This window comes from Rhinatrema bivittatum, chromosome 1 (assembly GCF_901001135.1).
Source record: "Rhinatrema bivittatum chromosome 1, aRhiBiv1.1, whole genome shotgun sequence".
In the NCBI taxonomy this organism is placed as follows: Eukaryota; Metazoa; Chordata; class Amphibia; order Gymnophiona; family Rhinatrematidae; genus Rhinatrema; species Rhinatrema bivittatum.
In genome coordinates, this window is record NC_042615.1 from 333,508,486 (window position 1) to 333,524,843 (window position 16,358).

General features: G+C 39.8%; 1 protein-coding gene across 5 annotated transcripts in view; it reads right to left on the bottom strand.

The window, feature by feature from the left end:
* Nucleotides 1-16,358, bottom strand: part of USO1 (USO1 vesicle transport factor) — a 232,084-nt gene that overhangs the window by 70,537 nt on the left and 145,189 nt on the right. For all 5 annotated transcript variants that reach the window (XM_029598247.1, XM_029598222.1, XM_029598211.1 and 2 more), the window contains 3 exons: nt 14,071-14,181; nt 7,807-7,925; nt 4,890-5,071 (listed from right to left, as the gene is read on the bottom strand). In XM_029598247.1, the coding sequence (XP_029454107.1) occupies nt 4,890-5,071; nt 7,807-7,925; nt 14,071-14,181 (412 nt within the window). The remainder of the gene's footprint in view (nt 1-4,889; nt 5,072-7,806; nt 7,926-14,070; nt 14,182-16,358) is intronic.

A 16,358-nucleotide genomic window follows, 5' to 3' on the forward strand; every position in this document is an offset into this window, starting at 1 on the left:
GGGGCGCAAATGCTTCGCTCCTCTTAGAAAACGCACCACATCAGAATGCGCAACCAAAGACAAACCATAAATCTTGCCTCAAAAGCAGCCCAAGACCGACACCTGAACCCTCAGGGAACTAAAAGACAAACCTTTTGCAAGGTCTTTCTGCAAAAAAGTCAGAATCTCTGACACTGATGCTCAGTGAGGATGAACACACTGCTCCATACACCAAGACTCGAAGACTCTCCCATACCCAGGCATATGCCAAGTAGAGATCTTACAAGCCTGTAGCAGAACAGAAATAACTTCCTCTGGATAACCTTTCTTTTTTAATTAACTACTTTCAAAAGCCAAGCCGCTAGAGAGAAGCGATCCGCTTGATCGAAAAATATAGAGCCTTGATGTAGATTTGGTAGATGACCGAGTCTACTGCTAGATTGACCAGATCCACAAACCAAGGGTGCTGTGGCCACTCTGGAGCACAAGGATTATTTATTTATTTATTTAACATTTTTATATACCGGGATTCATGTAACAATTTACATATCTCGGTTTACATTGTAACTCAGAGAACAGGCATGTAAGAATGCAATTACATAGAACAGGGCAAAAAACTTGGATCACAATAAAAGGGATAAACATAATATATTATATGGTGCATAAGTTATATTATAGGGTAAAGAAAAAAGAGACATGAAAAGAGACCATGTTTAAACTTGCTGAGGATCTATGTACATGATGGAATTAGGAAAATCTTTGAAGTGAGCTGATGAAGCGAAGGGATTGCTAAATTGTGCTTAATTGTGCAGGTAGCATGAATGGAAAGGTTTGTAATTCAGAGCCACCACTCCTGCTACCAGTATGGTGGATTTTTTTTTTTTTAGTGACCACCGATATAGACTAACTCACCTTAGGTATCTTCAATAGTTCCAGAGTCTCCTCAGGCAAGGGATAAAGTTTATCCATGACTCTGCTGATCTTGAGCCCTGTCTCAGGAGTATCCCACTCCCTGACCATCAACTGTTTAACCATGCTGTGGAAGGGGAAAGTCTTAGCTGGACCCCACAAGCCCGCCATGACCGGATCTACTGTGTCCTGGTTTAGCTCGTACTGCGGATCCACGATACCTAACTCCGCTAAGACATGAGGGATCAAAGGAACCAACTCTTCTCACTGAAATAAATGCACCACCTTCGGATCATCCCCCTCCACAGAAGGAATCTTCCTGGGCTCCTCCTTTTGATCCAAACTATCTCCAGGAGGAGGGACGCCAGGAGAACCATCACCCATCAGAATCTACCGAGGAAAGGTCAGACTCCTCCGAGGAAAAGTCCTCTGTGCCACAATGTTAGCACTAGACCCTGCACTCTCTGGATTCTCATGGCCTCGGTGTTGCCGACTGCCTGTGCACATTCATAGGTGGCCCTTTACTCAGTGTATGTCCAGCAGAGGCCCTCTTGTGCTTGCTGGCCAAATATGCCTGATGCAACAAAAGCACAAAATCAGGGGAAAAATGAACAGGGTCATCCAAATCACCTTCCAGGGATTCAGGCTCCTCCCCAAACTGATCTCCCAAGAGCCCCCGGGCCTCATTGGGGCTCAAATCGGCAGGGGACAATGCTGGTGGGAGATCCCCTCCTCTGCCAATGTCTCTGCATCAGCTTTAAAAGTTTTCAAGATGGCTGCCGTTCCCAAGCTGAGAGGGAATGGATCGGCCTCCTCCTCCAAAGCAGCCAGCACCCAACCGGGACCGCGCCACTTTGACAGAGCCACCGGGAACAACGGTCTGTTTTCGAGATACTCAGGAGCCACTCTCCACAAAGCGAGCAGCGGCTTGTGCAGAGTATAGCTCAGGCTGAATGAGAACTCATGGCTGGCACGGAGCAGCGAGCCACGAGCAAACTGAGAAACTTACAAAAAACCAACACGCACTCCTCTGCTCCTACAGAAGGATTCAGATCGCAAGCCAACACGCTTTCACCCCTCTCAACTACAAAATATTTTCCTCTTCCTTTTTTTTTTTTTTTTTAAACTTTATTAAAAAAGGAAAGAAATACTTCCCTGAGAAGAAAGGTAGCAGAAGCTGCTCAGGATCCTCACTAGAGGGGAGGGAGCTGGACTATCAGCTGTCACCCCCAGTGTCCAGCAGAGCACTTTTGGGGTTCCCAACCCCAGCTCGTCCTGACCTTCTACCAAGGGAGATGGTCCACCAGGACCTAACAACCCTCTGGGAGGATAAAATCAGCTTCCTTTATCTTTTTCTTCTTTTTTTTTTCTTGGGTTCAGAACCTACTCCATCTTTTTTTTCTTGGGTTCAGCACCTACTCCATCTGCTGGAGACAGAGAAATACTGAGGAGTTGCAGGTGGCACACCGGGTTATAAGGCGATGCCTGAGAAATCTTCTCTGTCTCCATCTGCTGGAAGGGAGGCAAAACCCAGGAGTCTGGACTGATCTGGGTACGTACAGGGAAATGTAAGCTTGTGCATTCCCTCATGGAACAGTAAGATCTGCAGGATATGGTGGTCAGCCTGAGGTGTATCCAGGAAGATGAAGAACTCATCACTAGCATATTCATCTCCAATTCTATTATGAAATGGTTGCTAGAGAAGATGACAGAGGATGCAGAGAATAAAGAAGCTAGTTCCCAAATGAAGAGAAGCTGGAAAATAATCAGATCTAGCAAATCACAGAGTTCCATTAAATTAGTTACAAAACTGACAACCCTACAATTAAGAGAGAAGGATCATACTTCAAACACAGAAGAAGGGAAGCAGAGCACTTCAAGAGACTAGCCTGAAGAGGATGGTGGTTGCTGTTTGTGACTCCCTACTAAATGAAACAGAAGGACCCATCTGCTGACCAGACTTGCTGTCTGCTAGGATCCCAAATCAGAGACACCATGGAAAAGATGCTGAAATTCATCAGGATCTAATCCGCCAGGTATGACCTGGAGCAGATCAAAATGAACTACATGGCAGTAGTAGAACAGGTGAAAGAGGCAGGAACACAGGTGGTATTTCTCATTTATCCTGCTCAAGACCAAGTGAAGTTGAAAGATGGGAAGCTCAAAAGGAATACAAGAAAATACTTTTCTATCAACAGGATGGTGGATACTCAGAACAGATTTCCAAAAGAGGTGGCAAGAGACAAGCATGCTCAGAACAGATTCAAAGGACCTTAGTGGGAAGGGAGGGAAGGAGAAGACCACAGATCATGTAGGATTCTCTGGAAGTATTATATGCATGCACAAATGAGTAGACAATGGATCAAGAGGTCCTTTATCTGTGACTTGTTATAAATAAGGACTGTGGATTACAAATATAGTAACACACAAAGTTGGTGATTATGATAAAGATTCAGCATACGTAGCATCTTAAAAACTACTTTAAAAAAAAATCACAGGGTAAATAAGACATTCTAAGTGTGCATCTGAAGTGTAGTTCTCGTGTAGCTAAAGCTCAAGTAATGTAAAGCCACCATATAACCTACTGAAGGTGTCTACTATCCTCTGTTTGCATGTTAAATGAGTACATGTTTCAAAACACTTTCTGAGCGAAAATATACATAAAATAAGAAATACAAAAAGCAGAAGAAATAACATTTTGGCAATCCTTATAGGTATTTTGTTTATGTAAAATTATGACATTTCAATTATAGTGTTTCTACCAACTTAAAATGTTGTCTGGTTGTTTTTACTACCTCCCTAACGGGCCGATACAGTAAAAGTCACGGGAGAGTGGGTGAGAGGCCACTCTCCTGTGCACGCGATACAGTAAATTTATTTAAATTAGGGCCCGCGGCAAAAAGAGGCGCTAGGGACACTAGCGCGTCCCTAGTGCCTCTTTTTGGACAGGAGCGGTGGCTGTCAGCGAGTTTGACAGCAAACGCTCAATTTTGCCAGCGTAGGTTCTCAAACCCGCTGACAGCCACAGGTTCGGAAACCGGATACCGGCAAAATTGAGTGTCCGGTTTTCAACCCGCGAGTCCATTTTAATTTTTTTTTTTTTTTTTTTACTTTTGGGGCCTCCGACAATATCGCCATGATATTAAGTCGGAGGGTGCACAAAAAAGCAGTTTTTACTGCTTTTCTGTGCACTTCCCTGGCGCCGGCAGAAATTAAAACCTACCTTTGGGTAGGCGCTAATTTCTTAAAAGTAAAATGTGCGGCTTGGCTGCACATTTTACTTACTGTATCGCGCGGGAATACCTAATAGGGTCATCAACATGCATTTGCATGTTGCGGGCGCTATTAGGTTCAGGGGGATTGGGCGCGCGTTTTCGACACGCTATTACCCCTTACTGAATAAGGGGTAAAGCTAGCGCGTCGAAAACGCGCGTCCAATCGCGGGTTAACAGTGATGTTGTGGAGGTACGGCAGTGTAACCAAACTATGGCCAGACAAGAACTATGGTTTTAACACTGAAAGTTTCAGTAGCATGAAAGAACAATCTTTAATCAAGGACTTATTCAACAAAATTGATGCTAATTTCCTTCCCCTAATTGAGGGTCATTGCCAGCACACTCCCATAGCAGTAGCAAAGCTTGTTTCAAAACAACATGAAAATGAGTAAGAGCTCCAGGTATGCTAGAAAGAAAATGGCATCGAACATTTTAGAAATGGCAATGTCAAAGGTGGGGGGGGGGGGGGGGGAGAGAAGGAAACATAAAATCTGAAATTTAACTAATTCAAGTATATCAGAAAAAGCAGGGACTAAAAAGACTACGGGGAATGTTTACCTTTATCCGGATGCCATTCATGTTAACTCTAAAAACAGAGCTTTAATTTCACATGCCACTGCTATGTGTCACATATAACATCTGAAGGGCCAAGTGGCATGTTCTTTCTTCCCTAAACTTCTGAGAGTCTAGAACCCTGAAATACAGAAAGAGAGGACATTTCCTCACCCTCCAATTCTTTTACCAGTTTGGTGAACTCGTGGTCAAACACCATGTGTTCTGGGCTGGAAAAGCTTGGCTGAGGTTTCTGAGCTGCTTTGGAATACAGCTCATGCTTGGGAATGAAGCCCAGTTTCTCTGTGAAGTTTTCTTTTCCAATCCTCTTCTCTATCAGTTGTTTCAGTTTCTCTCTATAAGGAAAGGAAACATTGATAAAGTTTGTGTATTATCAGCTGTGATGATGAAACTCTAAAGATAACTAATCTAGTCAAAAAATGTGTCATTAGCCATTCGGTCCCATCTTCCTCCATACAATGGATCACAGCAAATAAAGAGAGATGTTGTGGCGATTGGACATAATGGCATGAAACTACACGCTCCAACCTGCTGCGCGCAGAAATTGCCCCAAGCAAAACTACTGGTCAGCGAACTAGACAATACACCTTAAAAGTGTAAAATTTACTCTAAGTGTTTATGATACGTGGTAAAACAGGAGAACTCACTCTAACTTCATTCATAATATGTTGCGTAATACAGGCTGCTATATAGCCTTGTGTTTTGCGCTATACATTTCCACCAGAGTTCCGGATTTGAAGACATTTGAACTCTCACTTTTCAGAACATCTTGAAGCATTGCACAGTGATGCTCACACCCTTCCATGGTGTGGCGTTGCACTGGTCTGTAGCAAGCCCAGTCTCGCCTGTGGCTAATAGGCATGCTTGGAACTGCTGTGGCTTGATAGAAGTGGGAAAATCCCAGGGAAATATGATCTTAACCGTCAACACCAGCTCCATATACCTCACACACGCCATACCAAACTTCTGTCCAAACACAGCTGTGCCCCTCTACAAAAAGGTTCTCAAGATATAGGGAATGCTTGGTGACTTAAGGCCGGATTTTAAAAGCCTGGCGCGCATAAAAATTGCCACTTATGCACATGGCCAGGCCCTGTGTGTGCTGTGCGCATTTTCAAAAGGGTCCGGCCACGCGCGTAAGTGGCGATTCGCATACAAGTGCCAATCCCTAAAAAAAAAAAAAAAAAAGGGGAGCAGGGCAAAAGGTGTGGTCTGGCCGGAGAGGGAAGGAGGCCAGCCAGAACAGCAGCCATTACCCGCTGTCCTGGGGAAGTGCTGACCGGCGCGCATAACTTACTTCTCCTCCCGAGGATCAGTAAGTAAGAAAATTTTTTAAAAAATGGTGAAAGGTAGGTTAGGTTTAGGGGGTGGGGAGGAGAGGGGAAGGGGAAAAAGTTAGGCAGGGATTTAGTGAAGTTCCCTCCCAGTCCGCTCCTTAATTGGAGTGTCTGGGAGGGAACTGCCGTGTGAAATTCGCTAAAATCCCCCCCACCCCCATGTACGCCGCCTGCGAATTGCGCACTAATTATAAAATCCAGAGCGCACGTGCGCGCAGCCAACAGATTTTATAACATGCGCGTGCCAGCATGTGCATGTCATAAAACTGGTGCGTCCATGTGCGCACGCACGTATATTTTAAAATCTACCCCTTAGTTTGCCAGAATCAAAAGGTAGCAGACCACACAATACATATAGTCTCCTGAAAAGTGCTGGAGAGAAGTTAGTGGTTATGACCATATCAGCACCAATGACATTGTTAAGTTAGGGAGGTCCTAGCAGCAAATTTAAATTGTTAGGTAGAATTTTAAAATTCAAATACTCCACAATAGCATTTGCTGAAATACTTTCAGCAACTCGAGCAGAGCCAGTAAGATAGGCAGTATTGTAAAGCTTCAATGAATAGGTGAGGCAATAGTATATGGAGAAAGTTTAATTTAGGTTAAAGTTCATCAGGAACTGGGGAAATTTTTATCTTATAGGAAATGTACACGAGAAAGAAAGGCTCTAACTAAACAAAAATGAATCAGTCTGTTGGCATACAAAATTCAAAATGTAATATATGAATTTATAAAATACAGATTTTAGGGGAAAGCCAACACACAGAGACAATAACCCTATCACCATTTACAGAGGATAGGATAGAATGCAGCCATGAGAAGTTCAGATAAATCAGAGTCCCAGTTAAGCTGGACACACAAAACTCAGTCACTGGACAAAATGCAAATGCTCAAAACTTGAAAAACGAGTGAGCTAAAATGCCTGGTTTTTAGATATGGATATAATAGGAGGGAGGATTAACAATCATTGGAATACCCTAATACTTGCATAGAAATTGTATAGACATGACAGAGTAAGTTGTTCCAGAGAAGGAGGTAGCACTATATGTTAAAGTATAGACTCAGATAAGGTTCAACTGCTCAAAAAGAAAGCATCACAGAACCCCTATGAACAGAAAACATATGTATTATGTGATTAGAAAAAGGGGCAAACCTAAAAAGTGGTATACAAGGGATTTACTTGCCTTTCCTGAAGAGGACTTCTAAGTAACTGTTTTTAAAGGAAAAAGATTCGCCTTTTGAGATCAGGGCAAGTGTCTGTCTGTCCTAACTTTTCTGTTTGCGGTGTTCCTGTGGGTGGGGTCAGGGGTGAGATTTGGAATTACTGACACACTTTTGCAATTTTAAAAGTAATTGCGGAAATTTTTTCCCAAAAAACAAAGTGTGCACCCATTAGCAGGAGTAAATGTGTGAAGAGTTACAGTGGGAGAAGTTTCATAAGGAAAGTATGTGTAAACTTTCCCTTTGAAAACTGGTGGAAAGCCCAGGCGCCAAAGGTGGAATAAAATACTAAATTAAATTCAATCTATGGGCTTTCACAAAATTATCCCCTTTAAGATTAATTCTGGGAAATAAAGTCATTATTAAGACATTTTTTTTTAATACATACAGGTGATTATTTTATTTATTTTATTTTCGCACTGCTTTGAGAATCAGTTTGTGTGACATTAATACTTATCCATTTGTGTCACTGTATTGAAAGTGTTTCACTGCATACAGTGCATCATTCTTACTTGGTATTGTTTTCAAGTGAATTATCGTTGTTGTAAATGCAAATGCCCAACAAAAGTGCACACAGGCCTTGGACTAACTGTTCTTCTTCCCCAAGATTTTCCGATATTTGTCCTGTAAGCTGAAACTCTTGTTAAGAAATTTTAAATACTTAGTAGACAAAACACAAACTATGGCTTTACCTTTAAAATATAACAATTCATTTCCTCTTATGTTTTGCTCCTGTACTTAAGGGAGTGCCAACTCGTGATCATAGTCTTTACAGAAAACACCAGGGGCCCTGATTCATCAAGGTCTTTTCCCATAGACACAACATGGGAGAAAACCCTTTGTGAAATCAAAATCCCCAGAAGTCATTGAAACTTGTCCAGTTTAGCCTCCCCTGAAAGCTCTTTAGTTTTCCTCGTCTGGGAAACTGAGGACAATTATGTATGATTTCAGTCTTATTTTCTGGGTTTTGCTCCTCAAATTCCCAACTCTATATAAGCAAAGGACTGCAGAAATCAGGAGAGGCAGGATGTTACTCACTACAAAACTACATCCAAAACTGCTCTTTGGTCAAATCAGATGTCACTGTTACAGGACCTGGCTCACTCTTACTCCTTACGGTCTGATGGTATTACTTAAGACTGTATTCTCTGTTAACCAAACTCTGGCGTCATGCTTATGAGATGGGAGATTTGACTGTTGGATCATCAAGTTTGATTTATTTTTGAGGGGGAGGGTTAGGAGATAATTCTATTGCTGCAGAAAATGTGCAATTACAAACAAGACAGTAACATTTTTCATAAATACTCAAGAAATGGTATTCAAATTTCAAGCAGCAACTATAAGAATTGTTTTGTGTATATAAAAAATTACACTATTTCCAAATTTTTCAGTTTTTACAGCAAGTTGTGCACATGCATGCAAGCACAGTACAAATCCCATAATTCACATGAAGTTCGCTTGCTTTATCACAGCTGAACAAAACTACTGAAATATACTGCAGTTCTCGTTCACGAGGCCAAATGATGTACCTCCTGGTTTGCATCACTGACACAGGCTACTCTTAGATCAACCATTGTGAACAATTTTAGTGGTACTGGATATATTTTGTACATACATTTTCAGCATATTATTTGGTTTCTAAAATTGCCCTAGTTTTATCCATTAGCTGTCCATTCCCTGGGCCACAAGGGACTTGGAAGTACTTACAATCTTTTGGCAATTTCAGTCATGTGCCCAGTGGTTAGAGCAGCAGGGCTGAGAACCAGGGAAAACAGGGTTCAAATCCCACTGCTGCTCCTTGTGACCTTGAGCAAGTCACTTCACCCTCCATTGCCTTAGGTATAAACTTAGATTGCGAGCACAATGGGGACAGGGAAAATACCTACTGTATTACCTACTGGTAACTTGCTTTGAGCTACAATGAAAAGGTATAAGATAAATACACTAAATAAAAATCTGGGATCTGTATAGATGTTTTTTTTTTAAATTCTTTATTTATCAATTTTTATTATACATTCAAACAAGAATTGCATAATTGAAATATCAATGAATAATTAACAAATAGACATATAAGATATTAATTAAGAAAAAGAAAATAAGATAAAATTTGTTAACCTTTTCATTCTTTTTATCAAACAGATGGAGGGAGTTTAGTTCTAATATGGGAGAAAATTATCAGAAATATATTTTAATACACAATTAGCATATCCTGAACCTTCTTTTCTTAACTGGCAGCTGGGGTAGAAGTAGACTGTCTCATCTGATTTAGAAATGTCTTTAATTGGTCGGGAACAAAAAAGATAAATATATCATCCTGTCTTTTTACAATACACTTACAGGGAAATCGTAGTTGGAATGAAAATCCTAATGATATTACATCCTGACGATAGGCCAAAAAGGCTTTTCGTCTTGATTGGGTGGAAAAAGCTAAATCTGGAAAAACTTTTATTGGTTTTTGAAGATAGGAAATTGGAAATTTGTTAAAGTATTTTTTCATTACTACATTAACATCAGCTGTAGAATAAAAAGATACCAGTAGCGTACCCCAACTTATTACATTATTTGAGGAGTCCTCTAGAAAATTAGAGAGGTCACCCTGAAACAACTCTGTACCTGGTAAATCCCTTCTTACTGGGAGAAAATAGCAATTGTTAATTACAGGCGTTTGTTCCAGGGAGAATCCGAATTGCTCTACCAAAATGTTTTTCAAAGTAATTAAGGGCTCCTCACCAACAACTCTTACCTACTGGTAACTTACTTTGAGCTACAATGAAAAGGTGTAAGATAAATACACTAAATAAAAATCTGGGATCTGTATAGATGTATTTTAAAAAAATTTTCCACGTTCTTTTCTCATGACATCCAATAAAGATTTAAAATAATATACCACAGGTCTAATTTGAGATCAAACAGTAAGCTTTCATGATCATCACAGGTTTGTTTATATCCGTATTTCTCAAACTGGGAGCACACAAGAAATTCAAAGGTATGCAGAGTGAAGGAGCATAAGTTGGCTACCATAAAGGACAGAGCAAGTATGCAGTCAGCAGAGTCCTTCCAGCTCACAAGACTGCTGCAAAGAGCTGAAGAGATGCAACATGAATGTAGCTAGCAGCAGCATGGGAACAGCAAATGTGCAGCACTCACTGTCCTCTTGAAGGCTCAGCCTCCTCCTCAGTCTGCACACATGCTTGCTGCTAGCATGGATAGAAACTGTTCTGGGAGTGAAGAGCACAGTGTTTTCACAGTCCCTGCATTAGGAATCGAAAGGAGAGTCAGGCAGGGGAAGGAAGAGCCAGAAAAGAACAGATTAGGGCCCAGGAGGGGGTAAAGGGTGAGAGACAGAGAGGTAGATGGTTGGGAAAGAGGGAAGTAACAGGGCCTCCTTAGCATTCTGTTTACTTGGTGTCACCTACCCCTGTAAGATTACATGCTGTATTTTACAACGTTATTACCCACCCATCTCTGCTGTTGGTGCTATAATCTATTATGAATATCTTGCAGTGAGGAAGGCTCTATGAAGCTGGGAGGGGGAATGTTGTAGAGCAGGAAACAGAAGCACATGACTGCTAGGCATATCACAAAATCCAATATATATATATATAAATTACTTAGCATTTGTGTGTTGGTCACTCTGTTGGTCATGCTGACAATGATAAAGGGAATGGAACAGCTCCCTATGAGGAAGGCTAAAGAAATTAGTGCTGTTCAACTTGGAGAAGAGACCACTGAGGGGAATATGATAGAGGTCTATAAAAGTATGAGTAGAATAGAACAAGTAAATGTGAATCGGTTATTTACTCTTTCAAAAAAATACAAAGACTAGGGGACACTCCATGAAGTTAGTAAGCAGCACATTTAAAACAAATCAGAGAAAATTGTTTTTTCACTCAATGCACAATTAAGCTCTGGAATTCGTCATCAGAGGATGAGGTAAAAGCCGTTAGAATAGCTTGGTTTAAAAATTGTTTCTGGAAGAGAAGTCAAACTGTTACTAACCAAGTAAATTTGGGGAAAGCCACTACTTATCCCTGGGCACCAGTAACATGGGATCTTGTAGTGGTACTTGTGACCTGGATTGGCTACTGTTGGAAAGAGAATACCAGGCTTCATGGACCCTTGGTCTGAACCAGTATGGCAATTCTTATGTTCTTGCACTCTTTTAGATTTATTTAAATAATCTTCCCAGAAGTACCATTAGATATACTATTCCTTTGTCTTTGAAACTACACAGTTAAGGAGAGATTGGGGTCTGTATCATATAAGGTACTCCAACATTGTTTTTATTTATATTTATTACAATTTTTACATGTTTTTATATTATGCCTTCACTTGACCATCGCTGTGACTTAGTTTAATTTTTCTATTCTAGAATTGGTCCCCTCTGACACTGTTTCCAGAAACATGGCCCATGACAGGGGACTGCTAGCTTTATCTTTGTAATCAAGATGCAAGTCTGCATGTATTAACTGAATAAATTCATTTATTTGAACAACAAGAAACTGGACAAGCTAATTTATTCCAGCCCTCTTATACCTGGTTTTATGTTTGGATTGGCTGTTTACACTGGGTTTTTTTTTTCTGCTTGTGCATATGTTCTTAATGACAACATTCCAGGTAGATAGGGAGTTGCTCTCTGGACTAAGTGTCCTTCCAATCAATCACCAACATAAATGGGAATGTGGGAGAAGATACTTAGGGTGAAACATCTTATAGATTACTGTGCTTCCCCCATAGGTCTGAGAGGAAGGGAGAATATACAGACATGAAAACAGCACATACTAATAGCTCATAGTGCATCTACATGTCTTTTTAATCTTTTTTTTAAATCAGATTTAATGAAATTTACAAGCTAGCTATAAAAAAAAAAACCCACAAAACTTGAGAAAAGCACATTTACAAGATTGTGACAAACTCACAAAGAGAGAAGAGACAAGAAAAAAGAAAATTCCTAAAACAACAGATATAGTCACATGGACCTACAATGTACCATGAATCCTAACAAAACTCTTAACCCGACCAAACACACAACAATAAAATAATAATGATACTTTATCATTTATTTATTTATTTATTTATAGTTTTTCTATACCGATTTTCCTGTATAAAATGCATATCAAACCGGTTTACAATAAAACTGAATAAGCAGGAAGTGAAATTCCTTAGTCTAATACATTTAAACATCTGCATGAAATGTTCCAGCTGAGATGGGTCTAAGAATATAGACCTGTTCCCTTGAAAAGAAAACACCTGCATGGAAATTAAAAAAAAAAAAAAAAGTGGCACCCAATTCTAAAATTTGCTTTCTTTTCTAGAAACATCTTTCTTCTAAATTGTGTGGCTCATGCCACATCAGGATGATCACTATTCTGACCACAAAAGAAAATTTACATGCATATACCCATATTTTCAAGGGAAAATATGGGACCAGCTTATTAACATCAATTGCAATATTTTAATAGAAACATATCTCAGTTCATGACTGCAGATCTCTTCTATTGTCAGGACATTCATCTGTAGAAAATTATTAGATTGTGATAAAAGCAGCTCAGGGTATCTGGGTAAAATTACAATCTCCAATACAGTCTGGATCTGTGTAATTTTAACGTTGATTTGCAGGGTTATTAGCTATGATAACTAGATTACTGATGGGGTGAGCAATTAGAATTGCTGATTGTAATTTTTAGGCTCTATTTTAATATTTGGAAATCACCATGGTCTCTCTAAAAAAAACATGCTCCCAATAGTGCATGCTACAGGACATGCAGGCACGTGAGGAGTCAAGGTGACTGTCATGTCTGAATAGGGCTCAGGACAGCTTCTACTTATTTTTTACTGAATTGTTTTTTTCTTATTTAAGATGGGCAAGCCTAAGGGAAATAGAAGCCACAGATTCATCTAGGTAATGTAGTTCGGGACCCAAATGAACAACATTTGACTTGTTGCGATCAGTGCATGCAGGGAGATGATGTGCCAAGCAGAGCGGGGTTTCCTTTGATCTTGGGATGACATTGAGCTCAGGTATAACCCCCCACCCCCCCCCAAAAAAAAAAAACAAAAACCAAACTGTCAACTAGCTCTCCTGCATCTGGGATGCTGTTGATACAGAATGTTGAGAAAGTGAAGGCTTCACAGATGAAGGCACCAGCAGTGTTATCGATGGAGAAGCGGGCAGTGACAACTGTACACATACATCTAGCCCAGGCTTTGGAAGATAGCCTAAGGCTGATAGTAGTGCCTTTGCTCCAGTCAATTTGGGGGCTTCTTTGGTGTCTGCTATCTGAGGAGGTTCTCTTCCCTTTGGCATAGAGTGGTCACTGTGAGGCCATGGAGAACAAAAAAACATCTCCTTGGATGTATGGGAAACATTCTGCTTGGAGGATTTTAAAAAATGACAGCTTAGCAGTGACTTTTTTAATTGATTGGAAGCATTATTATTTCTAGTGTGTACTCTTGAAATAAGGCATGGTACACAACAGGCACAGTTTATATTATAAATTTAAAGCGAATACAATAACAAAACTTGACCATGAAGATTCGCAACTTGACCATCAGATCTCTATTGGGTGGGTCATAGCAACTAAACCAAAATTCTAAATAAAAATAATGAATGACCATCAACTTCAAGACGCTCATGCTATTCTATGTTATCTCCTCATATGTAATATTCTGATGAAAACTGATATCAAAATCAATGCACTTTCTTGCCTCAGTTTCCACCCTGTAATTTTATTGCCCATGTTCTTGGATTATTTATCAAACTTTAAAAAGGATACAAATGGCACATTTGCTGGATTGTGAAGAAAGTGGGTGACAGCAATGGGGCAATTGTTCAACCAGGTACACAGCAACATTAATAATCCAACTCTTGTCTGTATCTTGCTCCCCTGCAACATAAACCATGCTTAACATTAATGTCATCTTTTCCTCCAATTCCATCCCATCCACTTCAATTATTGAAAAAAAAAAAATCATTACTTCACAAACACACACATGCAGTTATAAAACCAGTTCCACGACTGGATGGATGAGTTCTCACAACCATTTAGTGAAGATCTGACTGCTGCATAGGCCACATCTCCAAAAATCAATCTATCCCTCGGTTTTCAATGATATAAAATGGTTGTTCTAAAAATGTTATTTAATGTGAATGTGCTGTTAAAATCTTGCTCAGTTTTTCTAGTGGCGACACTCATTCCATGTATCCCTGAAAAATTATATCTGTCTTACTGCAGACACTTGGGGAACTCAAGGCTTCCTTATTCATTGGTTCCAATTATCACTCCGTGTTCAATCAGTTTCACTCCCCGTGTCAGCAAATCAACACAAACCAGAAAATACCAATCAAGCCAATACGCCATGTATTGCAATAACGATAAAAGCAACAACACATGCTCAGTTTTATTTAAAATCAGTTCACAAATTATGTTATAATACAAAAAGGTGGCGCTATAGAGGTGGCTCTGGTATGGGTGAATGAAGATTTCCCCCATGCACACACACACAAACTGTTCTGCTAATACCAATCAGGTAAATGGAATACTAACAATGAAGATCAAGCCTAAGATATCATAAACTATATTTAAGATACCTCAGCCAAGCAGAATAAATCTATGTTACTGTGACAGCAAGAATTCAGACTTACTGAACATTGTTTGGATCTCAAACTAGCTTTTTAAAGGATTATGGAAGTTGTGTTCTCTGGATAATGTACAATATTTAAAAAATACAAACTACAAACAGCAAAACACCCTGAATTAATTTTAAAAAGTCCTTCTGTCATTCTGTTTTACATTTCTTTTTAAACTGTTTCCCTGCAAATCCCTTGCAACCCCTGGCAGCAATCATGTTTAAAATTGGTGTCACAAAATACTTTCCAAAGGAACAGGATTTGATTGGTTTACACACTGCGTGTAGTTACTGCAAAATCTGTTAACATTGCTACTCTCAAAAGTGCAAAGGAATCGTGGGAGAGTTGTAAAAGAATATACAAAAATAGCACAAAATATTTAATTTGGCAAAGGGAAAGTTTTAATGTGTGTAATATTTACTTTCGCATTACTGCACAGGATACAACAGGGCACAATTTTCTTTTATAAATGGCTGGCAGATAAATTTAAAATTCCCTAAAATATAAGAAATCAGGTGTAAAGATGTGTAAAAGGGAGATTAGGTGAAGAAAATGGAGCGGTTTAAATAAAAGATTTGCAAAGACTACAGACTATTTGGAGAAAAGCAACTCAAAACTATATTTTGTAGAGCTGAAAAAGTCTTCTTTTCCCTGGGATGTATCTAAAAATAAAAAAAGAGTGGATTGCAAACTGTTTGGTGTTTATCTTGATTGAAAAATCAATACAAATATTTAAACAAAAAAATAAGTGTGGGATAGTCTATTAAAATAGTGGAAAATCCCGAGGTAGCTGCAAATTAAAGCTTATGATGACACTAGTTCCAACTCAGCTAGAAGGCGGAGAAAGAAGAAACTACCAGGCAAAAAGGAAAATGGTTCTTACCTGCTAATTTTCATTCCTGTAGTACCACGGATCAGTCCAGACTGCTGGGTTTTGCCTTCCTTCCAGCAGATGGAGACAAAGAAAAACTTTGAGAGTGCCCTCTCTTAACCTGGTGAGACACCTGCTACTCCTCCGTATTTACTCATACCCAAGCAGAAAGAACTTTATATTTCAAAACATTCATTATTTAACCTAACTTTTAGCCCCTTAACAAGCAGAGGGTGAAAACACAGAACTTTAAAAATAGACCAAACAAAATCAGCCTTAAACAAATGAGGGCCAAATAGGACAAGTCTACACCATTCTTCAGGAAAGACCATAACAGACATACACAAGTTCGAGCGGACTCTTCCTCTGCCCCCAACAACCTTCAACGGGCGGGAGTCTGGACTGATCCGTGGAACTACAGGAACGAAAATTAGCAGGTAAGAACCAATTTTCCTTTCCTTGTAGGTACCAGGATAAGTCCAGACTGCTGGGATGTACCCAAGTTACTTCTAAACGGGGTGGGATTGTGAAAGTCCCGCTCGAACAACACTGGCACCAAAACT